This window comes from Gracilinanus agilis, chromosome 3 (genome assembly GCF_016433145.1).
Source record: "Gracilinanus agilis isolate LMUSP501 chromosome 3, AgileGrace, whole genome shotgun sequence".
Lineage (NCBI taxonomy): Eukaryota > Metazoa > Chordata > Mammalia > Didelphimorphia > Didelphidae > Gracilinanus > Gracilinanus agilis.
The window spans coordinates 233,561,943-233,581,480 of NC_058132.1; the positions used below are offsets into that span (position 1 = coordinate 233,561,943).

The window sequence follows — 19,538 nt, forward strand, 5'->3', positions numbered from 1 at the left end:
GAGAGTGCATATATTTTGGAAAATTATGTTCAAAGAAATGTAGTGAGCTTTCTGTCCCCACTTCTGTTCTACCTAAATACTGGCTCCAAATAGGGTTGAGCTTACAGAAAAGCAAGTGTTTTGATTTGATCTGATAACAGATTACTCTCTCCAGCAAAGTTCCATTAATTACTAATCAGAAGTGCCTGACATTTCTCAATTAGAAATTCATTTCAGATTGAGGAAAGGGATTTACTCATAGTTATGTGAGTATTGATGGTCTTTTAGAGGCCATTTGGTCTAATTACTATCCATTCAATTAAAGTATCATTTTCTTACCATATATGACAGGTTGTTTTCCACTGTCATTTGCTTGACTCTGTAATCCAATGTATCACTGCAAAATTGTAATGGTTAGAAAATTCTTACTATAGAGCATATCTGCCTTTTCTATCCATCCATTGGATCCAGTTCTTTCCTGTAGAGTGAAATTTTACTATGTCCTAATTTAAATAATAATTCAGAATCCTCAATCTTATAAAAAATTAAAGATAACTGGAATGTCTTCTATCAATTGTTAATTTATAAGAGCAAATATTTCTCTAGCCATTTCTTTTTCTTTTTTAAAATATGAAATGCTTATTGAATTTATATGCCATCCTTGCCCATAGGCCATGATAATCTCTATATTATTCCAGTTTTAATATATGTGCTACCATAGAGAGTACAACCATTTCTTAAATTATATGATTTCTATACACTTCGAGCTTCTAGTCATATCCTCCTTTGGACCGAAGAGTTTTTAATACCCCTTTGAAATGTGGCCAGAATTAAACCTGTTACGTTGTGCTGAGTTTTTAGATATAGTTGACCAAAACATAGTGGGAGCTGTTTCCAGAAACTGGAGAGAAAATTTTTTCTTCTTTTCCTGTGAATTTCTCCTTTGTTGACTTCTTTTTGTCATCTCAATATTTAGAGGTAAATATACCTAAAAAGCTTTAATCTCTCTTCTCTTCTCTATCTTAATTCCTTGGTTGATCTTATCATCTTTATTACAACTATATTGACAACATATGTATGTATACATATATGTATATACTTGTTTACATACTACACACATATATACATATATACATATACCTAAATCTGTCCTTTCTTTCTTCTGATTTCCAATTTACTCTGAGGCATCTCCTTTTGGTTAGCCCAGTGATGGGCAAACTTTTTAAAGAGGGGGCCAAAGGAAAGGAAATGCTCATCTGTCAGTCTGCTTCTAAGGCAACTCTTTGGAAGTTTCATTGTATTGTATCCTACTCATTGTATTTGTCAGATTAGGAATAACTTCACGTGGCAACTCAATTCAAACACTGTCCTGATGGAACCTATATACTCCTTGCTCAGCATACATCCAACATCATATACTTTTCTTCCTGACTTCTGAGGGGTTAGCACTCATGTATGCTAAGTCCTATATCTCTAAGTAGCTTCATCTTATATAGTATCTTTGGAACTTATGTTTTTATTTTTTTATTTCTTATCAGAATCCACTCTAAACAGTACAACACAGAAAAGCTTCATTGGCTATATAGAAAGGACAATAAATTTTAATGTGTGTCCTTCAAGGCTCATCTAAGTTGCAACAGATTTTCCCAATAGTCCTATTTGTTAAAGCTTTCTCCCTTTTAAAATTAGCTTTCATGTAATTATTTATTTGCCAACTGGAAAAAATTGTTCTTTAGAATCTTAACTTATAAGAGATGCTTAGTAAATGTTTGTTAAATTAAACTGTAGAACATGGAACTTGATAGTTCACAGTATTATATTAGTGTTATTTCATCTTCTACAGGAAGCCTTTCTCATCTCTTTTAATTCTGGGCCTTTCCTTTCCAATTATTTCTAATTTATCCTGTTTGTTCTTGTTTGTATATAATTGTTTGTGTATTGTCGGCCCCCTTGACTGTGAGTTTCTTGGGAGCAGAGACTCTCTTTTATCTTTTTCTATATCCTTAGCTAATAGTCTGGCATGCAGTAGTTGTTTAATAAGTACTTATTGACTGACTGATTAATGGAAGCATGTAGTGAACTATTTTTTTTTTGTTTCCTCTTGTTTAATTTCATTACTAGCCCTGTTTTGTAAATCCATAAGTATTATATCATGAATGTTCCTGATCTAGCTTTCCTAAACAATGAATAATGCTTTATTCTTAAAAAATACTTAATATATAACTATTATAAATAAATGTGTTTATTTATTTATTTATAAATAAAATACTTTAACTTTGGAGGATTTCACCTATAAAATGCAGTCCAAACATTAGGAAATTTTAGTTCATCCTAAGAGAATAGCCCCTGACCTATCTAACAAAACTGAAGTAAGTAAATCTACTCTCTTCCATTCCTCATTTCAAAAGTGGGTTTTCCATTTGGAGCTTTGAAAGTTTTTTCTTTTACAGTTTCTGAGATCAAATAGTGCTGAGAAAAAATGGAAATCTAATTTTCTAAACATGAAGGAGAAGCAAAGTAGGTGTTAGTCAAATGGTGAAAACCAACTTATTACAACAAAAGATTCCTGATATACTTAAATAGTTAACAAAAATTTATTGCAAGAGATATTTCATCACTGGATTTACAGTTTCAAGGAACAGAGTACAAAACATAGTGCATCCGCTTTCTAAACATTAAATAGGTGCAAGTACACAAAGATTAAAAAACAAAAGAGCTTACTTTACAACATAAATTACAGTACTATAAATATAGTTTATGTACATTATACATCATCTAAGACAGTTTAATATACAGTATATAGTTCATATTAGTTTGCAACTAGTCAGTGCTTTAATTATATCATGAGTAAGAACGTTATGGATACATTTGCATCATTACACTTACAGTAAATGATTTCGAATTAATGAGGCCTTAACTTAAGCCTGCTGATTTCCACCATTACAGAGCCGATGAGCGCTTACATACATAGATAGGAATAGCTTTCGCTTGGATATTTCCTTTGCCCCTCAGACTGGTGACTAAAAGAGAGGTTGCAGAGGAATGACAGTGGGGTGGGGAGAAAGCAGAGAAGGGAAAAGGGCATGGGGCAGAGGGGGAAAAGCCAGGTTGCCCGGATGAAGGACTGAAGATGGAATGAGAGGCAACTGAGGAGGCGCAACAAAAGTCGTGTGAGCGGCAGGACAAAGTCTGGGTCCTACTGAGATCTGAGGTAAAGGAGTTCTGGCGAGAGCCGGAACTTGGGACAGAAACTGTTGGTGGGGCTGGAGCACTTTGAAGGTTCCTGCAGCCGCGGCCGCAGCAGCCGCAGCTGCCGCCGCAGCCGCGTGTTGCTGCAGGACCGTGTGGTGGATGGTGGTGACCGAGGTAGAACACAGGGGCTGCTGCAAAGGCAAAGGCTGCAGGGGAGGGCTAACTGGCTGCAGGGCCGGTGGAGCAAAGGTCAGCTTGACCTTGGTAGGCAGCAGGCTCGGGGGCATGATGTGCTGGTACGCGTCACAGGGCAGATCTTTGAATTTTTCATGGTTTTCTAGAGGGAACAGTAATGTTTGATCGTGCAATGCTAATGGCGCAAGGATCTGCTCCGTAGTTAAAAAGGTATGACCGTTTATGTGTGCTTCTTTGAATGGTAACGGTGGTTGGCTGTTAAGGATTCCTGAATTATACCTAAGCCATTCACTTGCTGCTTCATTCATCTTCTCTTGCTGGAGGGCCTCAGCAAGTTCATAATGGCAAAAGTAGGATTTGGGTGGAGGTGGACCAAAACTCCTTTCTATGTTAGGCAGCTTCAAAGGAGGGAGGTTTTCGTGAATATTTACACTTTCCTGTTTTTCTTTTTGCTCAGTCATGCTCTCAGTTGGTGACTTTGACAGGGTGCCAGGTTCAAACACAGAGTCTGGAGAATGTTTGAGGTCAAACACAGAGTCTGGAGAATGTTTGAAAGTTTCTGAATTTTTTCCTGGAATATTCTCCATTTGCATATATTCTATTTCTCTATTAGTTTCCGGAGGAATAAAACCAGAGGAGTTCAGAGTCAACTTATTTTCCTCTGCCACTGTTTGTTCCGAATTTCTTGCGAAGTGGAGGATGGGTTGTGGTTTGGCTTCCTTTGTTTCATCCTGGGTCATTAAGTCACCCAGGTTACTTGACAAAGAGTTTTCTTTCAGACAACTATAACTTATTTTCTCCCTTAGCTCCTGGTCTCTAAATCCAGAATGAAGTCTAGTTCTTTTCCTCCTCCGTTTCTTCTTAGGCTTATGGGGCTTAGCTAAAGTCCTTGTTGGTCTCAAATGCGGTTCAGTTAAACAATTTTGTCTATATAAACTTTCATCTGAGGAACAAGAGTTTGTGTACTGTCTTCTTTTTCGATAAGATCTGTCTGGTTCATTAATGACTGAATTGTACCCTCTTTTGATGGATGGATTCTGACTCAGGCATTTCGCCTCATTTTGGCGCACTAAACAGTTATGATCATGGCTACAGCTAGCTGTTCTGACTTTCCAACTACAAAATGTTCTCGAATATGTTAAGTTATGTTTTCCAGAATTGAACAACATTTGATTTGTTGGCCCATGCAAAATAGCTTTGCTTTTTCTATGGAAATTTTTAGAACTGACAGCTTCACTGTTGTTTTGTTTCACATTCCAGATCTTACACATTCCTTTATTCTTGTGTAGATAGATGGGCATTGATTTGTGTCTTTTGTCCAATAATTCATGTGGTTCTCCTAATTGGTCTTTAGTTAGCCATATAGTTTTACATTCATCTCTGTCTGTTTCTGAAATTGTTTCCAACTCATGGTTCTTTGCCACATCAGCATGATTGGTATCTGGTTCCATTTTGAAAGAAGCATCTGACTCTTCTTTAGTTACTTCCCCATAATGATGCTGACATAACTTTCTTCTTCTTTTCTTTTTTCTACTTCTGTGAAACCAGTTTTCATGAGTTTCCTTTAACCATGTTTTATTGTGTTTCTCATCTGTAGTGCCTTGCCTTATCTGTTTTTTGGTGATGATGAAGTTATCTGGTTTTTCAGTTGTATATGGGTCGCCTTCAAGCTCTGTGTCTATCTCTTCCTTGCTTTTTACAGAACCACAGTCTTTATTAAAATTATCATCAGTTATAAGTGATATGGCATGGTTATACTCATTCTTACTACTTCCAATTTCATAATCATTGGCCTCTGTAATGGAATCGTCCTTGCAATTTATATCTGGACTCATGCAAGAATCTTCAGTCATCTGCTGAGAATGAAGAATATTTAAATTATGCTTGTTTTTCTCAAGACTATTGCTTGATCTGGTAGATTTAAAGTCAAAACATAGAGGATTGCAGCTGTAAGAAATTGATGGTTCTGTACTTGTATAGATTAGCATTTCAGATGGCCATTGAAGAACAGTTGATCCATACTTACTAAGCACAGGTACAAAAGGGTCCTGTGGTCTTCGACATGAATCCTCTCTATTCTGCAAAGTTGTATCCCCATCAGTATTTGGAGGGACCAAAATATCATGCATTATTGTTTTGCCTTCAGGTTCATTAAGGGATGAATCGCTGTAGAGATTCTTAAGATTTTCTTCTTGGATAGCAGGCAAAGACAAACTGTCATTACCAATGGCGGTAGTTGTTGATTTATTTTCTAATAGTTCAGGTTCACCAGAGTCTATAGATGTGTCTTGATTAATAATGACATCTTTGGGTTTAGTCTGATCTAGTAATACAGTTGGATTTACATAGCCCTCAGAATCAGCAGACAAGGGGAGTATTGGCTGGCAAAAAGGGAGCACTAATAAAGAATCATCTTTACTCACAGGTTCTTTTGTCTCTGGAGTTTGAGGAGTTTCTTCTTTCTCAGAGCACATCTCCCCAAGGGGATGAAATGAATTTGGCTTCTCTTCAGGATTCAAAACTATTTCTGTTGGCAAAGACAATAGATGGTGACAAACTCCTGGGATAAATCTACTTCTTCTGTTAAAACCATTTTCTGCAGAAGCGTCATCATTGTATTCAGAGAAAGCTGCAGCAGAAGATTCCAGTTTCACTGAAGCTTTCTTTGGAAAGGCAAAAGAAAAACCAACCTTCTGCCCATGGACCCCAGAAACCTGGTCTCCAAGATTGTTGGGTTTTGACATATGATTATTTGAGTTTTCTGGAGCTGAAGCAATAACTTCAGCATCTTTAGCATTCTGAGAACTGTGAATCAAGGTATCCTTGAATTCCTCCTCTTTATTAACAGAATCTACCATCTCTCCATGTGAAATTTCATTTAAATTCTCTTTCACTGTAACAGTGGTTGACTTGAACATAGGACCACTTCCAGGAGCACTGAAAAACAAAACAAAAATTCACATGTAAGGGTGATAATTGAAAAAACAAACATTCATGCTGATTATATGTTTATATCTTATGTTAAGTGATGCATCTTAGAGAAAGATGTTCTTTTAGATATGAATCAATTTTAAATAACATGGTTTTGGCACACCACAGCAGCAGTTATATTTGTCTGTTTTTAGGTTTTATTTATTATAACTTAATAGCCACATTTGCAAATGAGCTCCTATATTTATGTTCAATGTTGTATACTTTTGAAAACAATTATTAAAGACATTCATATACATATTCAAATTGTTTTAAATTTTATGTTATAAGTGCCTCTAGTTTTAGCATCAATAAAGTACTTTGTTGGAATCAATCAGCAAATTCACTATAAAACAAATCTAGGTCTAATGTATGCCTATCAGTTCTTCTATGAGATGATTAAGTTATTAAGAGTCTAAAAGGACCTCATTGAAGTCATTTCATGATATGAACAGGGAGGATAGCAGTTTTTGCACCTGCTATGTGGCTCTACCAAAACCAGATCAAAAAGCAGTAGTTATGATGCATTTTTAAATTTAGCTCAACTCTATTCAGAATAGAAAGCGACTTGGGTCACATTGGTTAAAGGAGGATAGTTTTCTGTAAAGATAGTTTCAAATGTGTTTGCAAGTTTTGTTTTTGTTTTTGTTTTTGTTTTTTTTCATTCTCATTGTAGGTTCTTGGAACAAATCACTGATGAGCAATTTAAAAGCAGAGGTCAAGAGATGGTACAGTGATATCTTCAATTAAGTGTCTTTAAGTTTCCACTAAGAGATCAAGTCAACCAATGCTTTCAACCACTATAGTTTAAATAGAAATAGAAAATGTAAGTTTTTTTTAATAAACTAAAAATATGTGTCATTTTAGCCTCTTCTGAAATGTGCATTTAAACAGGTTTCTGCATAAAATTCAAATTCAAATTACTGCTTACAGCCCACAGAAAGCCATGAAAATGTATGCGCCTTATTCTGGGATTGGATATAAATAGAAATATGCCCTTCATTTCCACCTCCAATTTTCTTTTGTAATCTTAAAAAAAAATAACATTTCGTTCCATTCTCACCACGTGGCTTCTTTCCGTAACTCAGCCAGCTTGTGTAGTCGTTGAAGAGCCTTTTCCTGTTTTCTTTCATCTTTCCTGGATTTAGATGCTACATTTCGGGCAAATTCTCTTTGTTTTAATTCCTTAAGCCTCTGTTAGGAAAAAATGTGAAAAAGGAATTAATAGTATATGGCTCCATGGAAACTCTGGTAAACTTTTTGAAAATTCATTTTTCAAACTTTTTGATTTTTATATTTTGAGTTTTGGTAATAGCATAAAACCATAATAAGACATTTCTGACAATTTATGCTCTGAAGATGTGTATATGATCTTAGCTGATTTAAATGGGATCCATAGTTTAATTTTACTGAGGAACTGGCCCAGGAATGAGCAAGGATGGAGAGATAGTATAGTGGTAGGGTTAGCTTTAAGAGTCTGAATGGATGAGAGATCAATTGTGTTTTGTGGTTTCAGAAGAATAAGCTAGTATAGACAGAGATAATGAATGAGTAGAGAGCATAAGGTGAGTGAGGGGAGGCAAAAGAGATGTGTCTTAGTTGGGGAAGGGAGTACAACCAAACTGGCGAAATAGGGTGAGGTGGCTTAGAAGTAGAAAGTATTGCAGGCATCTTTACTGTCCAAATATTTAGTACACTCAAAGCTGAAAGGAGTAAAGATTCAAGCAAGAAAATCAGTTAAATTGTAGGAGTGAGGAATTACGAAATGTGTGAGAAGTCAGTGGGAAGAGATCATATAATGGACAAAAAAAGAAAAGGCTTCCTTTTTTGCTCAAGGTTTCCCAGTAGTTGTTTGCATTTTGTGAATAACTAACCTACACAGAACTGAGGAATAATAGCTAATATTAAGACTATCCTACCTTGAAGAACTCTCTGGTTCCTGAGGACTAGGCCTGGGTTGTTGTTCAGTTGTTTTCAGTTGCATTCAACTCTTTGACACCCCATTTGAGATTTTCTTGGCAAAGATACTGGAATAGTTTATGTCATTATCCAGATCATTTTAAAGATGAGGAAACTGAGGCAGATAGGGTAAGCTAGCACGTATCTGGAGCCAGATTTGAACTAAGGAAGATTAGTCTTCTTGACTCCAGTTCTAGCACTTTATACCCTGTGCCATCTAAGTATTCAGGCTTAGATAGGTAGGACTATTTCTAGAGCTTAAATGTTCCAAGAAACTTATTTTGAGTGTTTTTCAAGATGATATCCTTCTCAAAAGACCAGGCACAATAGCTAATCATGAAGAAGTCAATAAACTTGCAGTTTTTAGACCAAAAGTTCTTTTTAGCCATTGTCTTGACATTGTGACCCATTATCAGAGTCCCTTTGCTGTATCCTTCTATCATTGAGGATTCAGTTCCAGAAACAGACTTTGAGGAACTTAAGAACTATGCAGTATGGGAGAGATGGTTTATGAAAGTCATAAAACTGAGGAAGGCTGAGGCTGGTAGACTTATCAATCTCTAGGCTTCTGAGCTACAATTGACCTAAAGCTAATTATCAAGTATCTATAATTCTGGTGAGCCCTTAGGCATAGAAAAGCTCAGAAAAATGGAGTAGCCAAAACTACTAGACTGATTAGGCCATTATACCTTTAGCCTGGGTAAGACAGAGAGATCTACTCTAAATAAACTATTAAAAATATCTAAATTAGGGCAGCTGGGTAGCTCAGTGGAGTGAGAGCCAGGCCTAGAGACAGGAGGTCCTAGGTTCAAACCCGGCCTCAGCCACTTCCCAGCTGTGTGACCCTGGGCAAGTCACTTGACCCTCATTGCCCACCCTTACCACTCTTCCACCTATGAGACAATACACCAAAGTACAAGGGTTAAAAAAAAATCTAAATTATAAAAATAATACATGACCATATCTGCTTAAACCTTTTTGCTGCATGGTGGGGATATTAGAACCCAATAAAGACTTTCTATCTTGTTGTCTCTACCTCTCTGTCTCAGTCTCCCTGTTTTCTGCCTGATTCTCCCTCTCCCATACTATTATTGAATCTTTACTTTTTACATAATCTTTCTTAGATCAATATTGACTTATTATGTAACAACATAAATGTTTCCTCAAGTTCTTAGTCTCTACCTTACTGTAACTCTAGGTGCATATCCATGATCCTTCTTTCACTGTAATAAAACCAGTTTTCAAACTCTAAAATACCTAATAGCAATGAATCATTTTAAAAATTATAACAGTGATGGTGAACCTTTTAGAGCCCCAGTACCATGCCCCATCCCCAGCCTCTGCCTTACCCCAGACAGGGGAGGGAGGAAGCTCTCCCACTGGCTGCTAGGCAGAGGGGTGGGGGAAGTATCTGCTTCTCCAAATTATCTGTTATTATCATCATAACACATATCCTCCCTGAGTCTCTCTGGCTTTGTAGTAACAAACTCTGGTGGGTGAGGGCAGGCATGCCCACAGAGAGGACTCTGGGTGCCCTCTCTGGCACACATGGCATAGGTTTGCCACTATGATTCTATAATAATCCCATACCATCAGGGGCATCATTATCGTCAGGGCTGTGGTCTAAAGAACATAAGTAGCAATTTCTATTTCTGAAAGCCATTTATTAATATTGAGGATATTCTAGCCTATTTGGATCTGCCTTGTAATCCTCATGGACTTATTTTAAAAATCCATGAGGTTGATTAGCACAATTATTGAGAAGGTACTATAACCCTATTTATTAATTTCCAGAAGGGAAGTTTGTATTAAGCATTATACACTGACAATCTAAATTTAATCTCCTCTATGGCAGGGTCACCCAGTACCCTGGGGACAACTTTCTGCCTGGTATCCTGGATGTTCCACAAAAAAGGCACTTCATCTCTTTGTTCTGGGTATTTTCTTTGACTGTCTCCATACTTAGAACACTGTCCTTCCTCCTTTGTTTCCTTTAAGTCCCAACTAAAATCCTACCTTTCATAGGAAGCCTTACCCAACCCCTCTGAATTCAAGCTCCTCCCCTCTTAGAATTATTTCCTATATTTTCCTGTATATAGCTTATTTTGCATATATTTGTTTACATGTTGGCTTCCCCAAAAGATTGTAAACTCCTTGAGGGAAGGGATTATTTTTTGTTTTTGCTCCTTTTCGTATCCCCAACATAGAGTACCATGTTCAGCACATATTAGATGCTTAATAAATGTTTGATTGATTACTTTTAGGCTGCCTGGTATTATATTTTATGTATGTTTTTTAAATGGATTATACCTTATTCTCTCTTCTTGCAGGACTTTGTTGGTGATAGGTAGAAATGTTGATAATTTATGTAGTTTTATTTTATATCCTGCTACTTTGGTAAAATTATTGCTAGTTTCAACTGATTTTTTTTATTTGAATCTTTAGGATTTTTCCATATATATCATCATACTGTATTATCTGTGAAAAGAGGTAGCTTTATTACTTCTTTTCCCATTTTTATTCCTTCAGTATCTATTTCTTCTTTTATTACTATTGCTAGCATTTATATTACAATATTAAATAAAATTAGAGAAAATGGGAATCCTTGTTTCATTCTCGATCTTATAGGGAAGAAGTCCAATTTAACTCTGTTACAGATGATATTTGTTGGTAGTTTTAGGTATATATATTTTATACTATGGAAAAATTCATGTATATCTATGCTTTCAAGTGTGTTTTTTTCTCTGATTTATTTATTTGTTTAGAATATTTTCCTAAGGTTATGTGATTCATGTTCTTTCCTTCCCCTCTTTCTTCCCCCTTCCTCGAACTGAGAAGCAATTCCAGTGGGTTATACATGCATCATTGTTCAAAACCTATTTTCACATTATTCATATTTGCAATAGTGTGATCTTTTAACACCAAAACCCCAATCATATCCCCATTGAACCATGTGATCAATCATATATTTTTCTTCTGCATTTCTGCTCCCACAGTTCTTTCTCTCCATGTGGATAGCATTCTTTCTCATAAATTCCTCTGGATTGTCCTGGATCATTGCATTACTGCTAGTAAAGAAGTCCATTACAATTGATTATGCCACAGTGTATCAGTCTCTGTGTACAATGTTCTTCTGGTTCTGCTCCTTTCACTTTGTATCAATTTCAGGAAGTCATTCCAGTTTACATGGAATTCCTCCAGTTCATCATTCCTTTCAGCACGATAATATTCCAACACCATCATATACCACAATTTGTTCAGCCATTCCCCAATCAAGGAGTGCTCCCTCATTTTCCATTTTTTGCCACCACAAAGAGTGTGGCTATAAATATCTCTTTGGGGTACAAACCCAGTAATGGTATGGCTGGATCAAAGGACAGGCAATCTTTTAAAGCCCTTTGCGCATAATTCCAAATTGCCCCCCAGAATGGTTGGATTACTTAGCAACTCCACCAGCAGTGTAGTGGTGTTCCAATTTTGCCACATCCCCTCCAACATTTATCTCTTTCCTTTGCTGCCATACTGGCCAGTCTGTTAGGTATAAGGTGGTACCTCAGAGTTGTTTTTATTTGTATGTCTCTAGTCAGGAGGGATTTAGAACATCAAGTGTTTTTCTTTTCTTTAACAGGAATGAGTGTTGTATTTTGTCAAAAACTTTCTTGCTATCTATTGATATAATCATATTTTTGTTACTTTTTGTTGATGTATTAAATTATGTCAATAGTTTTCATTATATTAAACAATTTCTGCATATTTGGTATAAATCTTGTTTGCTCATAATATATAATCTTTAGGACATATTGTTGTAGTCTCCTTGTCAATATTTTTTTAGGATTTTTGCATTTTTATTCATTAATGTAATTGGCCTATAATTTTCTTTCTATGTTTTTACACTTCCTGGTTTATATATCAGCACCATATTTGTTTTTTAAAGAGTTTGGCAGCATTCCTTTACCAATTGTTCTAAATAATTTATTTAATATTAGAATTAGATGATCTTTAAATATTTGATAAAATTTACCCTATATGCTTATCTGGTTCTGAAGACTCTTAGTGTGTGGAGTGAAATTCTGGAGGGGGCTCATACCCCCCAAATCACTCTAATGAGCTGACAGGAGATTTGATGCTGGCAGAGTTCATCTGACTTAATTCAGAGGCATGGGGGGTGGCATAGAGTGAGGAACATTGCCTAGGTTTAGCCAGTGTCCTCAGAAGGGGGAGCTAAGAATGAGGGAATATTGGACCAAACATAGCCAATATTCTTCACAAGGGGTGGGGATGGGGCAGAGAGACAGAGACAGAGAGAGAGAGAGAGAGAGAGAGAGAGAGAGAGAGAGAGAGAGAGANGAGAGAGAGAGAGAGAGAGAGAGAGAGAGAGAGAGAGAGAGAGAGAGAGAGAGAGAGGCTCCATAGTCTGAGGTCCCAGAAACAGTAGGCACTGATGCCTAGGTTTACTCAGATTTTATAGGGATCCAACAAATGTTATCTCTTCTTTCCCATCCTCTGTATCTTATTCTTCTTTCCTCCTTCTATCTTCCTTCCTATCCAAGGATTTATTAGATTGCAATAAATCAGGCATTAAGTTTGCATTATTTTGTTGAGTCATGGTTTTAGGCTTGTCCAAGCATTCATCAAGATTCAGGAAACACTTTTTGAAACATTACTTGGGCCCTGGCATTGCAACATTTCTTGGCATATGTAGTCAAGATTATAACTTGTAAATTTTGAGATTTCTTTCATAGGAGTTAGGTCACTCCTAAACTTTGCATGGGAATAGAAGAAAAAGGGGGGGCAGTCTCTTAGCCACATTTGAAAAAGTATAGTAAAAGCCTATATTAATATATGTGTATAAAACTGCTTGGGGAGGGAGTTTCTTCTACTTTTCAAAAGGAGAGATTGATATCTCCTAGTGGAGGGCATCTAACTTCATTATTTTTCTATAAGAAGTTGCCAATCTATAATTATTAATACTTATTAATGTGTATTGGGGAATAATGTACAAATTTCATTCCACATATTAGGAAGTTCATTTATGGCCCAATCAGCTTATTTTAAAAATAGATTCATTTAAATATTCTATTTCTTCCTCTGTTAGTCTAGGCCAGTGATAGGCTTCCCTTCAAGCCCAGAGTATGTTAGTTCTTTCCCTCTTCTTCCCTCTCTTAATAACTAACTGACCAATTATACTAATAAGTCTGTTAAAACACAAAAGGGTTTATTATCTTTAAAGGTTGATGTGTCAGGAAAGTGGATCAAAGGAAGCCCTAACAGTTGTCTCAGGAACCTCAGGTGGGGGAAGGGAGGCAGAGATGGAGTCTGAGTAAGGACCTGCCTTTAACTCAAGCTTACAAAGTGCTCTTGATATCTAAAGGGAATAAATGATGACTGACTAGTTTCTTTATATCTAATATTGTCAATTATAATTAACCCTTCACAGATTTGAACTCCTCTCTAATTACTCTCCTTATTAACTCCACAGACATATAAGGTAAGGGAGGGAAGGTAGGAAATAATATTGGGAAGGAAGATATAAAGGGTTTATCCAAAATAATAATTTTTTAAATAAATATTTCAAAGCTAGCCTAAATTTCAATTCTACAGATAGGTAAGGAAGCAGCTTGGCTGGTCAGACAACCTCCCTCCATGGGAGACCCAAACCAACTGTCCCTTCCTCAAGATTCCAAACCCCTAACTGCTTTAGAACTCAGCCAAAGCTTGAAAAAACTATATGACCCCCTCTCTCTATACTACAGTCTCCAATTAAATTTTGATCTCTCCTTTGTCTTGGGTATCCTCAATTCAGAGCCCAGTTCCTGGTACATGATAAATGTTTAAGAGATATTTCCCATTGATTGATTGATTAATTCAATGGTTCCATTCATATTCATTAAAATCCTGGGGATTTAGTGGCAAAGATAGATGTCGTTTACAGTGGATGTATGCATTGGATTAAAGAAATAAAATTCTAAATTCTATGTCCAGAGAAAATGATCTTGGTCATAGAAAATGAAACATCAAAGATACTTCTTTTGGGTCTAGTTTTGTCATATGGTATGACTGTGGAATGGTAGGTCTTGAATAGGTAGCAATAACAATTGATTTTTATGTGATGCTTTAACTGAGGCAAAGTTACATTGAGTGTTCAACTTCACTCTCTATTCTAGTCATCAAAGCCCAGTGGTAAAAGTCAGCAGTGGATGACCTTGACATTTCCAAGTGTCCACTTCACCTGTCTTTATGTCAATTAGAACAAATTGTTCTCATCTGCTCCTTCCACTGAGGAAGTCTTCACATGCCTGGAGTAGACAACCCTTCTAACTCACCAGTGTTTGAGATCCATTGGTTACTCTTAACCTGGTTTAGTCCACCTGCTGTAGTGCATGCTCCAGCTTCTTGAAATCATAGGTGAGGGCTGGATGGCTAAAGGATACCCGAAGGATGAAAGCTTCCCTGGAAAATGCTCAATTCCCTGAATATCCTGTATACCTCCCCTCATTCTACATATTGGCATGTCATGGAATAATGATTACCATTTCTCAAGAAAGTTAGATTAAGTTGGAAGACCTAGAGTCAGTATTTCCCAGCGATTTCCAACTTAGACCAGTCTATTGAATCTCTAAATGTGACTTGAGGAGAGTAAACATTGTTCTGTTATTGGGAATGGCTTTGGGATGGCTCAGGACCCACTTCCATTTAACAGTGATTCCCAAAGTGGGCACTACTGCCCCCTGGTGGGTGCTGCTATGATCCAGGGAAGTGGTGATAGCCACACTTTTTTTGTATTACATTCTATTCTGAGTTCAATACATAATTTCATAATTTCCAGGGGGCACTAAGTAATATTTTTTCTGGAAAGGGGGCTGTAGGCCAAAAAAGTTTGGGAACCACTGCATTAGATCAATGCAAGGTCCAGCAACTTGTACCATCTTTATGGCCTTTTACTTTTTCTCCCCTCCACATACCTTATGATTCAAAACAATGCTTTCTTGCTATTCCTTCCATATGAAACTAAATTTCCTGACTGCTTTTTCACTAGACATCCCCTTTTGTTTAGAATGATCACCTCCTGCCCATTAGCTTCCCTGACTTCCTTCAAGACTTAGCTCACATACCTCTTGCTACAAGTGCCTTTTCTTAATCCCAAATGACCTTTCCTGAATTGGTTAAACAAGGTACTTCTTTCTGCAGTTCTTCATTCAGGTCCTTTAAAGGTACTAAGTGAAATAAAATCGCTATTAAATCAAAATCCCTTATTATTATGACTATAATTCTCTGAAGACTTTATACTTATGAGAGAATTAGAGACAGAGACAGAGAGAAAGGGGAAGGGGAGAGAGAGAGAGAAAGAGAGAGAGAGAGAACGAACATGATTACCTGGATGCTCTAATTTGCTGCATCTGCTCTTCCCTCAAGCAAGTAGTGGCTTCATGATAAATCAATGTACAACAAGTGTTAAACTCTCCAGAAAAGAGAGAGAGAACAATTAGTGTCCAACAAGAGAGCAAGATTCCTCTGTTCCTTCTCTTATAAAGCCAGTTTTCTCTACTCTTCTGGAATTCTCTGCTTCAACAGGCTTAACCGCAGTCCATGTTTGAGTCTTGCCTTTTTGCCATGCCACCTGTTGTGCCAGGACTTCCACCAGCCCCCTTCTGTATGCCAGGATGCCAGCATGATAGGTAGTAAAAGAGTGGGACTTCAATTCGGATTGAAGATAGATTTTTTAAGTGGAGTAAGGGGATACAATTTTTATTAAATTCACACATTAGCTGAGCTCCTCAATATGTTCTTTTGCATTTTGGTGCTTTTGTATAAATTCTCTTTCCTGGTGCAACTTGATCAGGAAATTCTCCAACAGAGATAGCTCCTTTGTTGCAAAGAGCATCATTATACTCAATCATTATATCATGAGAGATGAAACACTGGCACAAACGGCCATTCTTGTCCTTGACAGAAGTCGGACACAAAATCTTTTCATGTGTTTTACAGTTTGGATGAGTAAAATAATGTAAATTGTACTTATTATAAAGACCTATTTTGTGCCACAGGGAAATAGATGTACCAGAAAGGTCATGCTAAGCTTTGGCAAAATAGCTCCTATCTTTGTGCCTGAGTGGATGTTGGTGAATATCTTGTGATAGACACAGTTGTTTAGCTTGAGGAATGTCTGTTAATAATGCCTGTGGCATTATATATTTGGCCATTGTAGAATAACTCTGAGTAGAGGTTCATTCAGTTTGAATGGCCATATTATCTCCATGCATGGAAGGGAACCTAGATATACCAGCCTTTATTTCATGGGTATCAGACATCATATTTTGGGACAAATCTACTGATTAACCTTTGATGACATTTTTTTTTAATAATTTGTCCTATGAACATTGTTAACTCCCTCCTGAGGAGTACCCTTTTAGAAAAGATATTAATCATGATTTGTTTCATTCTTGCTTTGACTCCATCTCCTTATTTTGCCCTGCCATGTTGTCTTCTACTCAGGTACCATTCCTCCAGGCTTTTCTGGCTACCCATATGTACTATAGTTCTCTACTAGAACATAAACTCCTTGAGTGTAGCAACTGATTTTCTTCTTCATATTTGTTTTTCTAGCTCTTAGTGGTAGGACATAGTACTTAATAAGTGTTTTATCTATCTATCATCTATCTAAGTATCTATCTATCCATCTGTCATATAGCATTTAGCATAAAGCTTAAAATAAATTAGTTCTTTTCCAAAGAAAATCAGGCATGAGGCCTAAAACCCAGTGTTTCAATGTTTATAGAAGGATTTATTTCACTTGATCCTCTTCATGGAGGAGGTACCATTAATATTTCTATTTTATAGATGAGGAAACTGAAGCTGAGAGAGTTAAGGTCCTTGCTTAGGATTCAAGTTAAAGTATGCTTTATTCCATATTTAGCACTATACACTATATTGGACCTAGCTACCTAAAAGAAGAAAAAAGTTTCTAAAACTATAATTTCAATATATGTACAATATCACATCAGTGCTTGGGATTGATTCAGGCTAAATGTTGAGCAAATAGGCAGAATACTAATGAGCGAACAACATTAATTTTCAGTAATGGAGCAATACCTGAATGCTCAACTATTTAAACATCGGAAAGATTTTATGTCAAGCAAAAAATCATTTGGATCATCAGATAAGACAGTATCCTAGTACTTCATCTCTGTAGACTTCAGTTTTTTTTTTTTTGTGTGTGTGTGTGCATGTGTGTGTGAAATTTAGAAATATCATAATGGTTTTCTTCTACTATTCTGACATTTGCAACACTCCAAACTTCAAAGGTTGTATTTACTCTAAAATTGATTATTATGGGGAAGTATTTAATGAAAATTAATTTGTAAAAACACATATATTACTCTAGTAAATTTTTCTCCTTATGCTGCAAATATGTCAGTAGCTTCCCATAGGAATTAGTAGGAAACAAATCATCTGTACCAATTAAGAAGATAAAGCTATTTATAAATAAGAGCAAAAACCTTTGGAGATTAGCATTCTCATTAGTATTTCACAAATGTGGTTTGGGCTTTATGAAAGAGTCTTGACCTTTTGATTCTTTAAAGTTTTTTTTTTTATATCAAGAAATAGTTGTTGCTTGTCACCCAACTCTCACCTCTTCCAGTGCCAAGTTACAACCCTGGTTTCTTTTCTCTCTTGCAAATGAAAGCAAATCATTACCATTTGGCTATTCTGGGTTTTTCCTGGGATGCCCATTATACATGTATTGTTCCTATACTTTTTTCATGGTGGAAGGTAAAGGTTTTTGTGTGATGTAGACGAAATAGCTTGACATTATAAAAACAACTTTTCCTCAGGGTCAAGAGACCTATCACTAAACTTACAAGCATCCTCAAGAGAAAATCTGTAGGAAAAAATTAACAATTGTTTTGAACTATAAGCTTCCTTTTGATAGTTTTTCCCATGAAAAATTTTTTGTGAAATGCCTTTTGTCTTTACATCATAGTCATTTCTTATCCAGCCTCTCTTGATTGAATCCTTGTGACAAAGGGTAGCAGGAGGAAGAAACATATCATATGATGGCTGTCTAATAATATGTACAACATTCAGTCTTAATATCTTCCAATTCTCTGACATGAAAGCAGAGATATAGCTTAACATTCCTTTTGACCTCTCTGTAGCATTTGACACTGCTGATCATTCTATCTGCATGGATTCTCTTCTTCTCTTTGTGTTTCTGAAATACTTTTTCCAATTTTACAAAAGTGTCCTGGGAGTAATTTAATTGATAAGTATGAAGACTATAAGTTGCTTCAGGTAATATTGTCATTTTAAGTTTATTGACTTGGTCTAACAAAGAACAATGAATATTTCAAATTATTTTCCCTTTATTTCTTTAAAATGTTGATAAGGGGGTCAGCAGGGTGGCTCAGTGGATTGAGAGCCAGGCCTAGAGACAGGAGGTCCTAGGTTCAAATCTGGCCTCAGATATTTCCTAGTTGTGTGATCCTGGGCAAGTCACTTAACCGCCATTGCCTAGCCTATAACTCTTCTGCCCCGAAGTCAGTACATAGTATTGTTTTTGAAATAGTTTTTCATTCTGCTAATTAATTATCTTTAAAATAATTATTCGATCTTTCTGTTTTTTTCTTTTGATCTGCTCATTATTTTGTATGCCATGTCTTGGTTTCTATTTAGATCTGTCTTTCACACATATTACTTTCATTCATTAATGAATATATTATGTCATGGTCTATAGGTGATAGATTATTTTATCTACCTTTGTACCTTCGGTTAGTATTTCTTTGAGACATAGGATATGATTGCTTTTTTTGTTTTAAATCCAAATACTCATTCACAAATTGCCATAAGACAGTCAAACCTAGTTCATTCAATTTGTCCCTCTCTGTATTTTCCCATTTGCTTCTCTCTGTTGGAACTTTAGTGTCCTGTTATAATGTTACTTTTTCTTGTCCTCCTGCACTTTCTACCCCACTTTCCCTTATTTTCTGTCCCCTTTTTCTCTCTCCCCTTTTTTCTTCTTCCTTTGGACTGAACATGTAATTTAAATGACACAAGGAGCTCCTGATGATGAAATTCCCTCTATCAAAGTAGATAAGGACCTATTCTGCATTCATGGTCTTTGAGAGTTCTTTGGTACATGAATCATACTGCTGGAACACATCAGAGATAGGACTTGAATCCAAGTCTTCCTTGCTCCAAAGACAATTCTTTAGCATCACCCTTTCTACCCACCTCCCACAAGT

General features: G+C 36.3%; 1 protein-coding gene and 1 non-coding gene across 2 annotated transcripts in view; both read right to left on the bottom strand.

Annotated features, from left to right (window-relative positions):
• Nucleotides 1-603: 603 nt before the first annotated feature.
• On the bottom strand, nucleotides 604-707 carry LOC123243412. The gene has a single exon (XR_006505944.1). It is a non-coding gene; the product is annotated as a U6 spliceosomal RNA (small nuclear RNA).
• A 2,292-nt stretch (nucleotides 708-2,999) lies between these two features.
• The window catches only part of ZNF804A (zinc finger protein 804A), a 407,261-nt gene continuing 390,722 nt past the window's right edge, over nucleotides 3,000-19,538 (bottom strand). Inside the window, exons 3-5 of the mRNA XM_044666466.1 lie at nucleotides 7,400-7,530; nucleotides 3,870-6,303; nucleotides 3,000-3,830 (exon numbers count right to left, since the gene is read on the bottom strand). Of these exons, the coding sequence (XP_044522401.1) occupies nucleotides 3,000-3,830; nucleotides 3,870-6,303; nucleotides 7,400-7,530 (3,396 nt within the window). The remainder of the gene's footprint in view (nucleotides 3,831-3,869; nucleotides 6,304-7,399; nucleotides 7,531-19,538) is intronic.